Source organism: Somniosus microcephalus, chromosome 9 (genome assembly GCF_052327205.1).
Source record: "Somniosus microcephalus isolate GS21.2 chromosome 9, FLI_Smic_1.0, whole genome shotgun sequence".
Classification (NCBI taxonomy): Eukaryota; Metazoa; Chordata; class Chondrichthyes; order Squaliformes; family Somniosidae; genus Somniosus; species Somniosus microcephalus.
Window position 1 is genome coordinate 60,022,836 of NC_140995.1, and position 18,582 is coordinate 60,041,417.

General features: G+C 46.5%; 1 protein-coding gene across 1 annotated transcript in view; it reads right to left on the reverse strand.

The window, feature by feature from the left end:
• Positions 1–4,321, reverse strand: part of LOC147112406 (sialin-like) — a 42,770-nt gene extending 38,449 nt beyond the window's left edge. The window contains exon 1 of the mRNA XM_085996639.1: positions 3,916–4,321. Within this exon, the coding sequence (XP_085852765.1) occupies positions 3,916–3,973 (58 nt within the window). The 5' untranslated portion in view covers positions 3,974–4,321. The remainder of the gene's footprint in view (positions 1–3,915) is intronic.
• Between the last annotated feature and the right edge of the window lie 14,261 nt (positions 4,322–18,582).

The window sequence follows — 18,582 nt, forward strand, 5'->3', positions numbered from 1 at the left end:
TTAGGCTCACTGACCTGTAACTCCCTGGTTTATCCCTATACCCTTCTTGAATAATGGTACTACATTAGCTGTCCTCCAGTCCTCTGGCACCTCCCCTGTGGCCAGAGAGGCTCTGAAAATTTGTGTCAGAGCCCCTGCAATCTCCTCCCTTGCCTCACACAGCATATATTTCATCAGAGCCTGGAGATTTATCCACTTTTTTTAAGCCCACTAAAACCGCTAGTACCTCCTCCCTCTCAATACTAATTTTTTCAAGTATATCACAATCTCCCTGCCTGATTTCTATGCCTACATCGTCCTTCTCCATAGTGAACACAGATGCTGAATATTCATTTAAAACCTCACCTACATCTTCCGGCTCTACACACAGATTGCCACTTTGGTCCCTAATGGGCCCTATTCTTTCCCTGGTTATCCTCTTGCCCTTAATATACAGGAAACTTTGTGATATCCGGCACCGACGGGACCGAGCTGTTGCCGTCCCATCAAAACTGCCGGACAAACCAGCGCTAATGTTAAAACATACGGAGCTTTTGAGCTCCGTATCTAGCAACAAACCCTGTTGCTTCTAAACAGTCGGCCGTAGCTTGCAAGCGTCTCTGTAGCTTAGCAACAGCTTCAGCTAGACCTTGCAGAGCCTGACTGGTGAAAAAAAAGCAACGAAAAGAAAAAAAAACTTAGAGCCGACTCCTGAATTTTGCCGGTGGATCGAGCATTCGGATAATCAGTTACCCTCCGGATAAACCAAAGTTTCCTGTACTTATAAAACATTTTGGAATTTTCCTTTATTTTGCCCGCCAGTGTTTTTTCATGCCCCCTCTTCCCTCTCCTAATTTCTTTTTTAAGTACCCCCCCTGCACTTTCTATACTCCTCTAGGGCTTCCACTGTTTTTAGTCCTTTGTATCTGCCAAAAGCCTCCCTTTTTTTATGAAAGGGAAATCACGTTTGACGAATCTGTTAAGAGTTTTTTGAGGTTGTAACTAGCAGAATGGATATGGGGGAACCAGTGGATGTGGTGTATTTGGATTTTCAGAAGGCATTCGATAAGGTGCCACACAAGAGGTTATTAAACAAAATTAGGGATAATGGGATTGGGGGTAATATACTAGCATGGATTGAGGATTGGTTAACAGACAGAAAACAGAGTAGGAATAAACGGGTTATTTTCGGGTTGGCAGGCTGTAACTAGTGGGGTACCGCAAGGATCAGTGTTTGGGCCTGTTATTCACAATCTATATCAATGATTTGGATGAGGGGACCAAATGTAATATATCCAAGTTTGCTGATGATACAAAGCTAGGTGGGAATGTAAATTGTGAGGGGATGCAAAGAGGGGATATAGGCAGGTTAAGTGAGTGGGTAAGAACATGGCAAATGGAATGTAATGTGGAGAAATGTGAAGTTATCCATTTTGGTAGGAAAAATAGAAAAGCAGAGTATTTTTTACATGGTGAGAGATTGGGAAATGTTGGTGTTCAGAGGGACCTGGCTGTCCTTGTACGTGAATCACAAAGTTAACATGCAGGTACAGCAAGCAATTAAGAAAGCAAATGGTATGTTGGCCTTTATTACAAGAGAATTTGAGTATAAGAGTAAAGACGTCTTACTGCAATTATATAGGGTCCTGGTGAGACCACGCCCTGAGTATTGTGTACAGTTTTGGTCTCCTTACATAAGGAAGGATATACTTGCCATAGAGGGAGTGCAACGAAGGTTCACCAGACTGCACCTATCTCCATGCCCTCCAGACCAATTTCACTCGGTTAGCGTTGTGGCCAGTTACAGCGGCTGTTAACTGCAGTTGCTTAATGACTTTATCTGATCTCTGGACATGTTTATTATCCTTATTCCTTCCTTTAGCTTGTCCTTTACTCTCTCTTCCTGATTCTTTTATTGTTAGGTTTCTGTAATTCCTAGCAGTTTCCTTCCCACACATTATTAGTTTAAAGTCTTATTTAAAACCCCAGTTATCCTTTCCCAGTCTGGTTTAGGTATAGCCTGTTTCAACGGTACAGCTTCTTCCTGTCACAGTATTTACTGCAATTATATAGGGCCTTGGTGAGTGATAGGATAAAATTTGGTTTAAGGGATATAAAGGGGTCCTCAATATTCGACCGGTATAAAACTGTCTGAAAGGTACCATTTAGTCTTATTAGCTGGAAAATGAAACGCAAAGCACCATGGGATACTTGGCTATATTAACCCTTTTAGACTAACATAAATAGAAATTAGCTGACCAAAGGCATTCTGAAATGTTGCTTGTAATTATAACCTGGTAACTGTTTAGAAAGAGCCTGTTCTTGGAAGAGATAAGAGTACAAAGGCACGATTAAGCAGCAGCAAATAAGGCCTTGAAGTAGTCAGCCAGCTGCATAATTCAATGTGGCTTTGTATCCAGCTAGCCATGTCTCTGCTGGAAAATACTTTCCCATACCGATAACAAAAGAGATAGCTCATGAATATGAAGCCTCCTACAGTCGACAAGCTTTTTACTGACGTATTCAGGGGGTACTCGAGTTCGAAGGACAGGCTTAGTAGTTGATTAACCATGTAAACCAATGAAGTATCCATACACCCTATTAGTAATAAGTGGGTGTTGTCTAATAAACTGTATAAACTAAGCTGTATTGTCACTTTTCCTCTGAGAACGGTGCCTCCAGCTGGGGTTGGCTGAGGTGGTTCTCCCGTGTGCACTCGTAATAAACTATTGATCTGGGCAACACCCGAGTCTGTTAGTTCTGATTTACCATCCAGATTTTCCTCACTTGCAGTGAGACCACACCTGGAGTACTGTGTACAGTTTTGGTCTCGTTACCGAAGGAAGGATATACTTGCCATAGAGGGAGTGCAACGAAAGTTCACTAGACTGATTCCTGGGATGGGGGATTGTCCTATGAGGAGAGGTTGAGTAGACTATTCTTACAGGGCTCGACAGGGTAGATGCTTCACCTGGCTGGGGAGTCTAGAACCAGGGGTCACAGTCTCAGAATAAGGGGTCAGCCATTTAGGACGGAGATGAGGAGAAATGTCTTCACTCGGAGGATGGTGAATCTTTGGAATTCTCTACCCCAGAGGGCTGTGGAGGCTCAATCGTTGAGTAGATTCAAGACAGAGATCGATAGATTTTTGGATATTAAGGGAATCAAGGGATATGGGGATAGTGCAGGAAAGTGGAGTTGAGGTAGAAGATCAGCCATGATCTTAATAAATGGCAGAGCAGGCTCAAGGGGCCGAATGGCCTACTCCTGCTCCCATTTCTTATGTTATGATAATCTGGAATGCACTGCCTGGAATTAACTTTCAAAAGGGAATTGGATAATTACTTGAAGGGGAGAAATTTGCAGGGCTATGGGGAAAGAGCAGGGAATGGGCTGAATGGCCACTTCACTAATTTTTTTTCTTATTACACAAGGTCCAAGTGAGCTTTATCTCAAGGGGAGAAAAATTGTTTTGTGACCCGATTACATTTTAGAGAATCCTAGATATTGCTCCCAAATGAGTGGACTAAAATTGGACAGGTAGCAACCCCAGTCTTGGAAAGAATTCGACTCTTACCATCCTCTTGTCACAGCGCTGACACTTTCAAGTAACCCGAGGACCGAGTGGGGGACGGACTATAACCCGAGGGCCGAGTGAGTGGGGGCCGGACTGTAACCCGAGGGTCGAGTGAGTGGGGGCCGGACTGTAACCCGAGGGCCGAGTGAGTGGGGGCCGGACTGTAACCCGAGGGCCGAGTGAGTGGGGGCCGGACTGTAACCCGAGGGCCGAGTGAGTGGGGGCCGGACTGTAACCCGAGGGCCGAGTGAGTGGGGGCCGGACTGTAACCCGAGGGCCGAGTGAGTGGGGGCCGGTCTGTAACCCGAGGGCCGAGTGAGTGAGGGCCGGTCTGTAACCCGAGGGCCACTCTCACGCACCTCTCTTCCGCTTCCTGCTCAGTAGCGGCTGGATATCCTCTTCGCTCGATTCCTCCATCTTACAGCCCTCAGCGGCTAAACTCAACACCCAGACCTGCCTTTCCCGTCACGCGCAAGTACCGCTTCCGTCTTCATGGCTTCCAACCGCCTTCAGGGAAGCGCGCACGCCGGAGCGTGGCTGGTACTGACGACGGAGCCCGCGCACAAGGAAACTCACTCATGGCATTTCATGAAGACTAACCAACTATGTACACGCTTGACTGTGTTCAGAGTGCACTACACTTGTCCATAAATTACACTCGACTGTGTTCAGAGTGCACTACACTTGTCTCTATAACTGTACACTCGACTGTGTACTGTGGCTGTTGTAATTATCACAGAAACCCCACAGTGCAGATAGAGGCCATTTCGGCCCATCGAGCCTGCACCGACACATATCCCACCCTATCCCTGTAACCCCACGTATTTAATCCCCCTAACACTAAGGGTCAATTTATCATAGCCAATCAACCTAACCTGCACATCATGTGCATTTTTTTGGATTTACACCGATGGGAAGTTTTGTAGGAACGGCAGTTCCTATCTGAATAATTGCAGTTCGACTCAGTAAATCAAAACAACAAAGTTTAATAACAACGAGGTTAACTAGTAAACTGCAGGAGAAAATGTATACAGGTCTGTTCAGGCTGCAAGGCACTCCAAGACTACTGGAAGGCTCTGGAAACTGATGTCATGACATCATCGCGTTCTTCGCGCCACTGGCAGTCACGTGATCGGCGTCATGATGTCATCATGCAGAGTATAGGAAGGTACATACAGTATAGTTAACAAACAGTTTAAAGGTGCAGTACGTGGCAAGAGATTATTCTCAAATGTTCTGAGTCTCTTAGTGGCTCCGCCACAGGCGCCCCCCCAGAATGCTCTTTAACAGACAGTGTCAAACGAACAGGAGGCTTGATAAGTCTGGTCGAGCGACGGCGAAACTCAGGCAGTGGGAATGGAGCGTTGAAGGACGAGTCGGTTCTTGGCTGCGTCTGGAGCGGCACGACAGGCGTGGAGGAAACGAGGTGCTAGTGTAAGCGACGTGGAAACCGATGCAGGCGTTTCACTGGCGGGCTGGTGCCGAGCTGGTCCGGCGGTCAACGGAGGTCGACCACGGCGAGGCGGTTGAGCAGCAACGACTGGTTCACTCCGATCGAGATGGGCCAGTTTAAGTCGGTCGATAGAGATGGTATCTGGTTTGCCACCGATGTCCACCGTGAAAATTTTTTCACCCAATGAGATGACACAAAACGGTCCAGCATAAGGTGGTTTTAACAGGCCTCTGTGAGCGTCCTGCCGAATAAAAACATACTCAGAGCTCATGAGCTCTGCTGGGACGTGAGGCCTCTGTAGGTTGTGATTCGAGGTTGGAATAGGCAGGAAATTCTTGGCCACCTCCTGATGCTGGAGGAGCTGCTGAGCCGCAGACCACGATTCCGTGTGTGAAGGGATAAAGTCACCTGGTACCCGAAGTGGCTGGACATAGACTAACTCGGCCGATAAAGACTGGAGATCCTCCTTGGGGGCTGGTCGAAGGCCTAGTAACACCCAGGGGAGCCTGTCCACCCAGTTGGAACCACGCAAGCTGGCCCGGAGTGACGCCTTGAGCGACCGATGGAACCGCTCGCACAGGCCATTCGCTTGCGGATGGTATGCGGTGGTGCGGTGCAGCTTGGCACCCAAACCTTGCACGACTGCCGTCCACAACTCTGACGTAAATTGTGGGCCTCTGTCAGAGGAGATGTCGGATGGTACCCCGAACCGAGCTACCCACGATGAAACGAACGCCCTGGAGACGTCTGATGCAGTAGTGGCACTCAATGGGATCGCCTCTGGCCACTTGGTGGTACGGTCCACTACCGTCAGGAGATGTGTGAAACCTCGCGAAACGGGAAGAGGACCCACTAAGTCCACGTGTACATGGTCGAAACGGCGTTTTGGCACTGGAAATTCGGCCAGTGGAGCTTTGACATGGCGATTAACTTTTGCTTTTTGACAATCCACGCAATGGTTTGTCCAGTCCTGGACGTCCAAATGCATTCCTTTCCAGACAAATTTACGGGACATTAGCCGTTGTGAAGCACGCATCCCTGGGTGCGATAAACCATGTATGGCCTGGAAAATTTTCTTATGCCATTCCAACGGCACGATGGGCCTGGGTACTCCCATGGATGTGTCACACAAAAGCGTGGTTCCCGCCGCCTGGAACTTAACATCGGCCACCTGCCAACTGGAAGGTGTGGTCCGGTATGCCTGTACTTCGGGATCTGCCAGTTGCTCTTTTGCCAACCCAACGAAATCGACACCCAGGTGGACTGCCTGGACTGGAGAACGGGAGAGACAACCTCTCCTGGTCCCTCAATACCTCCTCTCTGGTGAAGAAGGCCCAGCAGCGCCTATATTTCCTAAGGAGGCTGAAGGGATGTAACCTGTCACCCCATATCCTCTCTAACTTTTACCGCTGCACAATAGAGAGCATCCTGACAAACTGTACCACAGTATGGTATGGCAGCTGTAGCTGTAGCTACTATGCCCAATGCATTACCGGCACCCGGCTACCGACCATAGAGCACATATATCAGAAACGCTGTTTACAGAGGTCGCGGTCCATCATCAAAGACCCTACCCACCCCAGCCACAGTCTGTTCGCCCTCCTGCCATCTGGGAGACGCTACAGATGCATTCGCACCCGTATGACCAGATTTAGGAACAGCTTCTTTCCCAGGGCTGTCATCCTACTGAACTCCACAAATAAACTCTAAAGCCTGCACATCTGCCAATGCACTTTATTATGGTTATGTTTATGTTAATGTATTACAAGCCAAATGTATGTTGAATGTTTAAAAGTCTTAATCTAAATGTACACTCTCGGGAGCCGCAAGCCTACATTTCGTTGTACTGCATTTGTGCACTAACAATGACAATAAAAGTTGATTTGATTTGATTTGATTTGACGAGATTATCTTTGCCGGACACGTGCCTTAGATCCGTCGTAAACTCGGATATAAAGGTGAGGTGGCGCTGCTGGCGGGCTGACCACGGCTCTGTCGTTTTTGCCATTGCGAACGTAATGTGGTCCACGAATGCAGTAAACGGACGCCCTTCTAGGAGAAAACGGAAGTGTCGGACGGCTAAAAACAGGGCCAACAACTTCCTGTCGAAAGTGCTATATTTTTGCTCGTTCTTGCGAAGCTGGCGGCTGAAGAATGTTAACGGCTGCCACGCACCATCGACCCATTGCTCTTGAACCGCCCCGATAGCATAATCGGAGGCATCTGTAGTGAGGGCGATGGTCGCGCCCGGTAACGGGTGAGCAAGCATGGTTGCGTCTGCCAACGCCGCCTTGGTGTTAAGGAACGCCTGGTCCATCGGCGGCGTCCAAGTGATAGTGTCCTTTCCCGACTTCCCTTTGAGCGCTTCGTACAGCGGCTGCATCAACTGGGCTGCCTTGGGGACGAACCGGTGATAGAAATTCACCATCCCCAGAAACTCTTGCAGGGATTTGACTGTGTGAGGCCGTGGGAATGCTGTAACTGCCTCTACCTTGGTAGCTAGTGGGACGGCGCCGTCCAAAGTGATCTTGTGTCCCAGGAAGTCGATGCTGGATAATCCAAACTGGCATTTGGCGGGGTTGATGATGAGGCCATGCTGGCTGAGCCGGGCAAAAAGTGCGCGCAAATGCTGTAGGTGTTCCTGCGAATCTCTACTGGCGATGAGAATGTCATCCAAGTAAATAAAAAGAAAGGGCACATCTCGTAACACAGAGTCCATGAGCCGTTGGAAGGCCTGCGCTGCGTTTTTCAACCCGAAAGGCATTCGGAGGAATTCGAAAAGTCCGAACAGTGTGATGACCGCCGTTTTGGGGACATCTTGCGGGTGTACAGGGACTTGGTGGTAACCGCGGACGAGATCCACCTTGGAGAAAATAGAGTTGCCAGCCAGATGGGCCGAAAAGTCCTGAATATGAGGTATTGGATACCTGTCCGGTGTAGTGGCTTCATTTAGACGTTGATAATCCCCGCAAGGTCGCCAGCCACCGCCTGGTTTGGGGACGATATGCAGTGGGGAGGACCAAGGGCTATTGGAGTGTTGGATGATCCCGAGGCATTCCATGGTGTGAAACTCGGCTTTTGCCGCTGCAAGCTTGCCTGGTTCCAACCGACGTGCCCAGGCATAAACCGGCGGTTCCTTCGTCGTGATGTGATGCACCACTCCGTGCCTCGTGACTGCTGCTGAAAAGTAGGCCTGGTGAGCTCTGGAAACTCCCCAAGCAGGCGCGTAAACCCGTCCTGTGCTGCAAGCGTACAGGCAATCGACCAGGACATGGTGGTGCTGCGATGGCACGGCAGTGCGTGGAAGGTGGACGCATTTATGAGTCGGCAGTGTTGGACGTCAACCAGAAAGCCGTTGGAGCAGAAAAAATCGGCCCCCAGGATAGCCTGCGAAACTTTAGCAACAATAAAGTCCCAAACAAATCTCTGACCGCTGAAGGTTAAATTGACTGTCCGTTTTCCGAATGTGCGGATATCCGCGCCATTAGCTGCCTCAAGGGGTGGACCGCACCCGCCGGATTGCAGATCTAGCCTTGAAGCTGGCAGAATACTGCACTGGGATCCAGTGTTGCACAAAAATCGTCACCCTGTCATGGAATCCGTGATGTACAGCAGCTTTCCCGCCGAACCAACCACCATGGTGAAGTGGACTTTTTTTTTAGACCCAGTCAGTTTTGCCGAAGGGCGCGGGCTTGGTGAAGTTTTTTTTTTGGCGAGAAACTGCAGGGCGGGCGGCAGCATCGAGCTTTGGCGCCAAAACGGGCGTGGTATGCACACCAGCCTGCAGAAGGAGGGCTGGGCTGCACCCACATGGGGGAAGGGCGCCTCGTGGCTGCACAATACTGCTGCGCAACAGTAAAAAACTTGTCTGCCTCAGCCGCAAGTTCTACACAGTCCGTGATCGGAGAATTGGCCAGGGCCGTCTGAACCGGTTCTGGTAGCTGGTTAAGGAAAAGCTCACGGAACAAAAAACATTGGAGCTCCGAACCCAAAAGAGTGAGCAACTGGCTCATCAGTTCAGAAGGTTTTGAGTCCCCGAGGCCGGGCATAGCAATAAGCCTGCGTGCGCGCTCCGACTTATTCAGACCAAACACCTGTAGCAAACGAGTTTTAAGAGCCTCATACTTGTCCTCTTCTGGTGGATTGCCCAGGAGGCTGACGACCCGCGAGGCCGTGGTGCTGTCGAGAGCGGAGACCACGTGAAAATAACGGGTCGAATCCGCTGTAATCTCTCGGAGTGAGAACTGGGCTTCTGCCTGGAAGAACCATGCTGATGGCTGTTGTTCCCAGAACTGTGGAAGTTTGAGGGCGACGGCGTTCGTGTTCATTCTTGAATCTCAACGAAAGTTGTTCGATGAGATCGGGGTCACCAATGTAGGAACGGTAGTCCCTATCTGAATAATTGCAGTTCGACTCAGTAAATCAAAACAACAAAGTTTAATAACAACGAGGTTAACTAGTAAACTACAGGAGAAGATGTATACAGGTCTGTTCAGGCTGCAAGGCACTCGAAGACTACTGGAAGGTTCTGGAAACTGACGTCATCGCGTTCTTCGCGCCACTAGCGGTCACGTGATCGGCGTCATGACGTCATCACGCAGAGTATAGGAAGGTACATACAGTATAGTTAACAAACAGTTTAAAGGTGCAGTACGTGTCTGCACTACAATGCAGTTAAAGAGATTATTCTCAAATGTTCTGAGTCTCTTAGTGGCTCCGTCACAGTTTGTCATTTTCACAATTTTTTGGGAGAAAATAATTTCTGTCTTGCAGCTGCTATAATCGAGGGCATTTTTTGGTGTGAGTCTCCACAGATGAACAGTGTCATATGCACCAGATGAACAGACCCCATGCTGCTGGTGTCATATCTGTACATCAATGGAAATAAGGAGCTGACATGAAGGAGCAAATAAGACACTTTACAAACAAAGTATTTAATAATGAAAGGCTCTTCAAATTACCACCTAAAATATTTTACAATACAATGTATTTCAATTTATCTAACTACATATGAAAAATCACACACCAGCTTGCACTTCCTGTTCTTTATTTCCCATTATAAATTCATGTGTCCCCATTTATGATGGAAACTGTATAGGTAAACTCATCATACTATAATTACACTCTACCCCCGGTGGAAGTGAACTTGCTGTCTGTGTCTGATGGGTAGTTGACATTCTGTGACTTCTTCTCATGTCTGGGCAACAGCCTGACATAGTCATAACTCACAGAATCATACCTTTCAGCCAATGTCCCAAACTCCTCCATCACCATCCCTGGGTATGTCCTGTCCCACCGGCAAGACAGACCCACCAGGGGTGGCGGCACAGTGGTATACAGTTGGGAAGGAGTGACCCTGGGAGGCCTCAACATTGACTCTGTATCATGGCTTCAGGTCAAGCATCGGCAAGGAAACCTCCAGCCAATTGCCACCTACCACCCTCCCTCAGCTGATGAATCAATGCTCCGCCATGTTGAACACCACTTGGAAGAAGCACTGAGAGTAGCAAGGGCACAGAGTGTACTCTGGGTGGGGGACTTCAATGTCCATCACCAAGAGTGCCTCGGTAGCACCACTACTGACCGAGCTGGCCGGGTCCTGAAGGACATAGCTGCCAGTCTCGCCCTGCGACAGGTGGTAAGAGAACCAACACGGGGGAAAAACCTACTTGACCTCGTCCTCACCAATCTACCTGTCGCAGATGCATCTGTCCATGACAGTATTGGTAGCAGCGACCACCACAGTCTTCACACTGAGGACACCCTCCATCGTGTTGTGTGGCACTACCACCGTGCTAAATGGGATAGATTCAGAACAGATCTAGCAGCTCAGAACTGGGCATCCATGAGGCGCTGTGGGCCATCAGCAGCAGCAGAATTGTATTCCACCACAATCTGTAACCTCATGGCCCGGCATATCCCTCACTCTACCATTACCATCAAGCCAGGGGACCAACCGTGGTTCAATAAGGAGTGTAGAAGACTATGCCAGGAGCAGCACCAGGCGTACCTAAAAATGAGGTGCCAACCTGGGGAAGCTGCAACACAGGACTGCATGCATGCTAAAAAGCGGAAGCAGCATGCTATAGACAGGGCTAAGCGATCCCACAATCAACGGATCAGATCAAAACTCTGCAGTCCTGCCACATCCAGTCGTGAATGGTGATGGACCATTAAAAAACTAATGGGGGAGGAGGCTCCATGAATATCCCCATCCTCAATGATGGTGGAGCCCAGCACGTGAATGCAAAAGACAAGGCTGAAGCGTTTGCAACCATCTTCAGCCAGAAGTGCCGAGTGGATGATCCATATCGGTCTCCTCCTGAGGTCCCCACCATCACAGAAGCCAGTTTTCAGCCAATTTGATTCACTCCACATGATATCAAGAAACGGCTGAGCGCACTGGATACAGCAAAGGCTATGGGCCCTGACAACATCCCGGCTATCGTGCTGAAGACTTGTGCTTCTGAAATAGTCACGCCTCTAGCCAAGCTGTTCCAGTACAGCAACAACACTAGCATCTATCCGACAATGTAGGAAACTGCCCAGGTATGTCCTGTCCACAAAAAGCAGGACATATCCAATCCGACCTATTTCCGCCCCATCAGTCTACTCTCAATCATCAGCAAAGTGATGGAAGGTGTCATCGACAGTGCTATCAAGTGGCACTTACTCACCAATAACCTGCTCACTGATGCCCAGTTTGGGTTCAGCCAAGACCACTCGGCTCCTGACCTCATTACAGTCTTGGTCGACACATGGACAAAGGAGCTGAATTCCAGAGGTGAGGTGAAAGTGACTGCTCTTGACATCAAGGCAGCATTTGACCGAGTGTGGCATCAAGGAGCCCTAGTAAAATTGAAGTCAATGGGAATCGGGGGGGAAACTCTCCACTGGCTGGAGTCATACCTAGCACAAAGGAAAATGGTTATGGTGATTGAAGATCAATCATCACAGCCCCAGGACATCACTGCAGGAGTTCCTCAGGGCAGTGTCCTAGGCCCAACCAACTTCAGCTGCTTCATCAATGACCTTCCCTCCAACATAACGTCAGAAATGGGGATGTTCGCTGATGACTGCACAGTGTTCAGTGCCATTCACAACTCCTCAGATAATGAAGCAGTCCATGCCCGCATGCAACAAGACCTGGACGACGTTCAGGCTTGGGCTGATAAGTGGCAGGTAACATTCGCGCCACAGAAGTGCCAGGCAATGACTATCTCCAACAAGCGAGAGTCTAACCACTGCCCCTTGACATTCAATGGCATTACCATCGCCGAATCCCCCACCATCAACATCCTGGGGGTCACCATTGACCAGAAACTTAACTGGACCAGCCACATAAATACTGTGGCAACAAGAGCAGGTCAGAGGCTAGGTATTCTGCAGCGAGTGTCTCACCTCCTATCTCCCCAAAGCCTTTCTACCATCTACAAGGCACAAGTAAGGAGTGTGATGGAATACTCTCCACTTGCCTGGATGAGTGCAGCTCCGACAACACTCAAGAAGCTCAACACCATCCAGGACAAAGCAGCCCGCTTGATTGGCACCCCATCTACCACCTTAAACGTTCACTCAGTCCACCACCGGCATACCGTGGCTGCAGTGTGTACCATTTACAAGATGCACTGCAGCAACTTGCCAAGGCTTCTTCGACAGCACCTCCCAAACCCGCGACTTCTTCCACCTAGAAGGACAAGGGCAGCAGGCGCATGGGAACACCACCACCTCCAGGGTCTCCTCCAAGTCACACACCATCCTGACTTAGAAGTATATCGCCGTTCCTTCATTGTCACTGGGTCAAAATCCTGGAACTCCCTCCCTAACAGCACTGTGGGAGTACCTTCAACACACAGACTGCAGCGGTTCAAGAAGGCGGCTCACCACCACCTTCTCAAGGGCAATTAGAGATGGGCAATAGCGACGCCCATATCCCATAAACGAATAAAAAAAACCTCTCTGCTGACTGATTGGGAAGCCCTACACTCAGAAGAAGGCCTTTTACTGTTCCACGATACTGCCCACAAGGATATATAGGACCCCTTTCCATTTCCCTTCTCTTTCCTTCCCTTTTTCTTCTGCTGTGTTAATGTACAACAGTGCGCACAAAGCAACTGCATTCACAGACTATGCTCAGTTCATGCTCCTAAGAGCAGCTCAGTATCATTTTTTGACTTCAGTTTTACGAGGGCTCCTTAATGGCACAGTCGGTTAAATGCTGCCTTGATGTCAAGAGCAGTCACTCTCACCTCATTTCTGGAATTCAGCTCCTTTGTCCATGTTTGGACCAAGGCTGTAATGAGGTCGGGAGCCGAGTGGTCTTGGCAGAACCCAAACTGGGCATCAATGAGCATCATTGTTGCAGGCGTTCTTCAAAAGGCCCATCAGTTCTACCAGTTCTCGTTCTACAGGCATTGATCTTGCAGGAATCACACAGTTCAAAGTAGTGGATTACTGCACTGAGAGTGTACAGCAGAATTTCAAACCTTCAAACCTTCCCTCCGAGAAATAAAAAACAGAAGAACTCACTTTTCTGAGATTTGTCGGTGGAGAGGATAGAATCTCTTTCATTCCAGCTAAAAACGTTGAATGAATCTGCAGGAGAACTTCTCATCTTTTCAAATGTACCTTGTACAGGTAAAGATTCTTGTATAGTTAAATCCTGCTCTGTATGTGCTTTGCATAGTGTGGAGGGAAAATTGAAGAGCTGGAAAACCTGTTCTCATGCAAAAAAAATTATGGATATAGTCAGCAGATCAGGCAGTATCTGTGGATAAAAGATGTAATATAACCAACTCTGCACAATGTACAATGAAACACCATACAATGCTTTATCATATACACTAACACACCATACAGTGACACCGTAAAATGCTACACTGTAGAGTATCACACCATACAGTGACACCATACAATGTAACATCGTACAATGTTACACCGCACAGTAACACATCATACAGTAACACACCATACAGTGACACCGTACGGTAACACACCGTGCAATGTCACATTGTACAGTAACACACGGTACAGTGACACACCGTACAATAATACACCGTAAAATGACACACCGTACAGTGACACACCATACAATGACACACCATACAATGACACACCATACAATGACACACCATACAGTGACACACCATACAATGACACACTGTACAATGACACACCGTACACTGACACACCGTACAATGACACACCGTACAGTGACACACCATACAATGACACACCGTGCAGTGACACACCATACAATGACACACTGTACAATGACACATCTTCCAGTAACATACTGTACAGAAAAACACTGTACAGGAATACACCGTACAGTAACATACCATACAATGACACCGTACAGTGACACACCGTACAACACACCATGCAGTAACACATCGTAGTATGACACACCATACAGTAACACACCGTACAATGACACTGTACAGTGAGATACCGTACAATGACACCGCACAGTGACACACCGTGTAATGGCACACCATACAGTGGCACACCATACAATGACGCACTGTACAGTAACAAACAGTACAATGACACACCATACAGTAACACACCATACAATGACACACCATACAATGACACACCGTACAGTGATACACCATACAATGACACACTGTACAATGACACACCTTACAGTAACATACTCTACAGAAAAACACCGTACAGGAATACACCATACAGTAACATACCATACAATGACACACCGTACAGTGACACACCATACGACACACCGTGCAGTAACACATCGTAGTATGACACACCGTACAATGACACTGTACAGTGAGACACCGTAAAATGACACACCACACAGTGACACACTGTAATATCACACCATACAGTTGGGATATTTTTAGTGTCCTCTACTGTAAAGACTGATACAAAATATTTGTTCAGCGTCTTTGCCATCTCCATGTTCCCCACCACTAGTTTCCCAGTCCCATCCTCTAAGGGACCAATGTTCACTTTAGCCACCCTTTTTCTTTTTATATAGCTGTAGAAACTCTTGCTATCTGTTTTTATATTTTTTGTTAGTTTACTTTCATAATCTATCTTCCCTTTCTTAATTAATCTTTTAGTTATTGTTTGCTGGCTTTTAAATGCTTCCCAATCTTCTATCCTCCCACTAGATTTGGCTAATTTATATGCCCTTGTTTTCAGTCGAATACTATCCTTTATTACTTTACTAAGCCACGGATGGCTGTCTTTTCTTTTACTCCCCTTTTTCCTCAGTGGAATATATTTATCTTGAAAGATGTGAAATATCTCCTTGAATGTAGACCACTGCTCTTGTGCCATCTTACACTTTAATCTGTTTTCCCAGTCCACTTTAGTCAATTCTACTCTCATACCTTCATAGTCTCCTTTATTTAAGCTTAGTACGCTGGTTTGAGATCCAACTCTCTCACCCTCAAACTGAATTTGGAATTCAACCATATTATGGTCACTCATTCCAAGGGGATCCTTTGCTAGGACATTTTTTATTAATCCTGTCTCATTACACAGGACCAGATCTAAGATTGCCTGCCTCCTGGTTGGTTCAGTTACATACTGCTCAAGGAACCCGTCCCTAATACACTCTATGAACTCTTCCTCAATGCTGCCATGCCCAATTTGATTAGTCCAGTCAATATGAAAGTTAAAATCCCCCATGATTATAGCTGTTCCCTTATTACAAGCCCCAACTATTTCCTGATTTATACTCCGACCAACAGAGTTGCAACTGTTAGGAGGCCTATAGACTATGCCCACTAGTGACTTTTTCCCCTTATTATTCCTTATCTCCACCCAAACTGTTTCACTATCCTGATCCTTTGACCCAATATCATTTCTGACTATTGCAGTGATTCCATCCTTGATTAACATAGCAACCCCACCTCCCTTTCCTTCCTGTCTGTCCTTCCTAATTGTCAAGTACCCTTGTATGTTTAGTTCCCATTCATGATTATCTTGCAGACATGTTTCCGTAATGGCCACCAGATCATACCCATGTGTAGTTATTTGCACCGTCAACTCGTCAATTTTGTTACGAATGCTGCATGCATTCAGATAAAGAACTTTCAAATATGTTTTCTGACAATTTATTCCTGCTTTTACCCCTTTTACTACTTTACCTTTATCATTATACATTCTGTCCCTTCCTGACACGCTCTGGTTTTTAATTCCCCCACTGCTACCTTGCGCTATTGCCTTCTCCGCTGTCATTTTTATTTTTCGCTCTCTTAAAACCTCCCCCCCACTAATTAGTTTAAAGCCCTCTCTACAGCCCTAGTTATTCGATTCACCAGGATTCTCGTCCCAGCACTGGCCAAGCGAAGTCCTTACAGAATCAACTAAAAAACCAAGGTAGTGTTGACAATTATTAATAAAAATCCAGAGGCAGGCATTTGATACACAGATCATCCCATTCATCACTGAAAATGGACTTTGACATTCTTTACAACCTCTTGCTCAGTTGCCGAAACTCTTCTTTTAGTTAAATTGACTGTCAATTTCATATCTTTGAAGTTACTGTGTTATTTAATTTGATCTTTTTTGGGTAATTTCACCAACCCCGTGCTCCCAGTGGGGAGGTGCACTCGAAGGGAGCACAGGTCCGAAATCTGACATTGCAGTGTTGTTGGCTCTAATTCTGACCTGTGCTCCCTTCTTGTGCTGCTCCCTCACAGAATTATAGAATTTCACCATTTTTATTCTTATTCAACTCTAAAAAGAACAGATTTTCTGCTGAGAGTGAAGTCAGAGAATATAGTGTGTGTATATAGAGTGAGGGATACAATAATGGAACTTGGGAAAATGAGCTAACACTCAGGCACGCTACTTGCTTTTTCTAGAGGGCGAGGCCATCCAAAGTAAGACAAAACAGATAGTAAGAGCTACAAAAGGGGAGTATGAAAAAAACCCAAAATTAACACAAACATTTTATTGCAATTATATTAGGAAAAAGAGGGTAGTCAGGAGCAATGGGGCCCCTTGAAAACTGATATCGGTGATATTGTCAATGAAAATAAGGAAATGGCGGACATGTTGAATAATTACTTTGCATCACTATTTACAGTAGAGGAAGAGGATAGCATGCCGGACATCCCAAGGATACTAATATTGAATCAGATGGGGGCTCACCAAAATCAACGTAAGCAAAATAACAGTGATGAAGAAAATAATGGCACTATTCAATTTCAATTCAATTCAATTCAATTCAAATCGCTTTATTGGCATGATGACAAGGTACATCTTATGTTGCCAAAGCATCGAAAAACATTCATGGTTGAACACAAAAATACAGATCTATCCACACAGTGTATAAACAGATATATCCCTGAGTGTATAAATATACATTCATATAATTTGTATATACTCTTCTTATATTTAGTGGTTGTCCCTCTGTTTATGGCAAGCTGTAACATAGTGTGCCACTAAGGTTACACAATTTCTCTCTTCCCCTAGTAGGTATGGGAGTTTTTGGTCGTCATTCAAATTTCTGAATTTGAATTAACTAAAGAGTGACAAATCTCCAGGACAAGATGGTTTCCATCCCAGGGTTTTAAAGGAAGTAAGTGAGAACATTACAGGTGCCCTAACTATAATCTTCCAATGTTCTTTCGATTTGAGAACCATTCCCTATGATTGGAAAATTGCGCATGTCACTCCGCTATTTAAGAAAGGTGAGAGGGGGAAACTTGGGAATTATAGACCAGTTAGCCTAACATTTGTTGTCAGGAAATTACTAGTCTATAATTAAGCCCTCTAGAAAAAGCAAGTAGCGTGCCTGAGTGTTAGCTCATTTTCCCAAGTTCCATTATTGTATCCCTCACTCTATATACACACACTATATTCTCTGACTTCACTCTCAGCAGAAAATCTGTTCTTTTTAGAGTTGAATAAGAATAAAAATGGCGAAATTCTAAAATTCTGTGGGGGAGCAGCACAAGAAGGGAGCACAGATCAGAATTAGAGCCAAGAGTGACTGAACATCTTGAAAATTTTCAGCTGATCAGAGACAGCCAGCATGGATTTGTAAAGGGTAGGTCATGCCTGATGAATCTGATTAAATTTTTTGAAGAGGTGACTAAAGTAGTGGACAGGGGAATGTCTATGGATGTTATTTATATGGACTTCCAGAAGGCATTTGTGAAAGTCCCTCAGGACAAAGGGTTAAATTACTAGGGTTGCATTCCCTCGAATTTAGAAGGTAATGGGGTGATTTGATTGAAATTTTCAAGCTATTAAGGGGAACTGATAGTGTAGATAGAGAGAAACTATTTCTGCTGGTTGGGGATTCTAGAACTGGGGGCATATTCTAAAAATTAGAGCCAGGCCTTTCAGGAGTGAAATGAGGAAACATTTCTGCATGCAAAGGGTGGTAGAAGCTTGGAACTATTTTTCGCAAATGGCAATTGATGCTAGGTCAATTGTTAATTTTAAATCTGAGATTGATAGATTTTTGTTAACCAAAGGTATTAAGGGATATGGGGCAAAGGCAGGAATATGGAGTCAGGTCACATATCAGCCAAGATTTCATTGAATGGCGGAACAGGCTCAAGGGGCTAAATGGCCT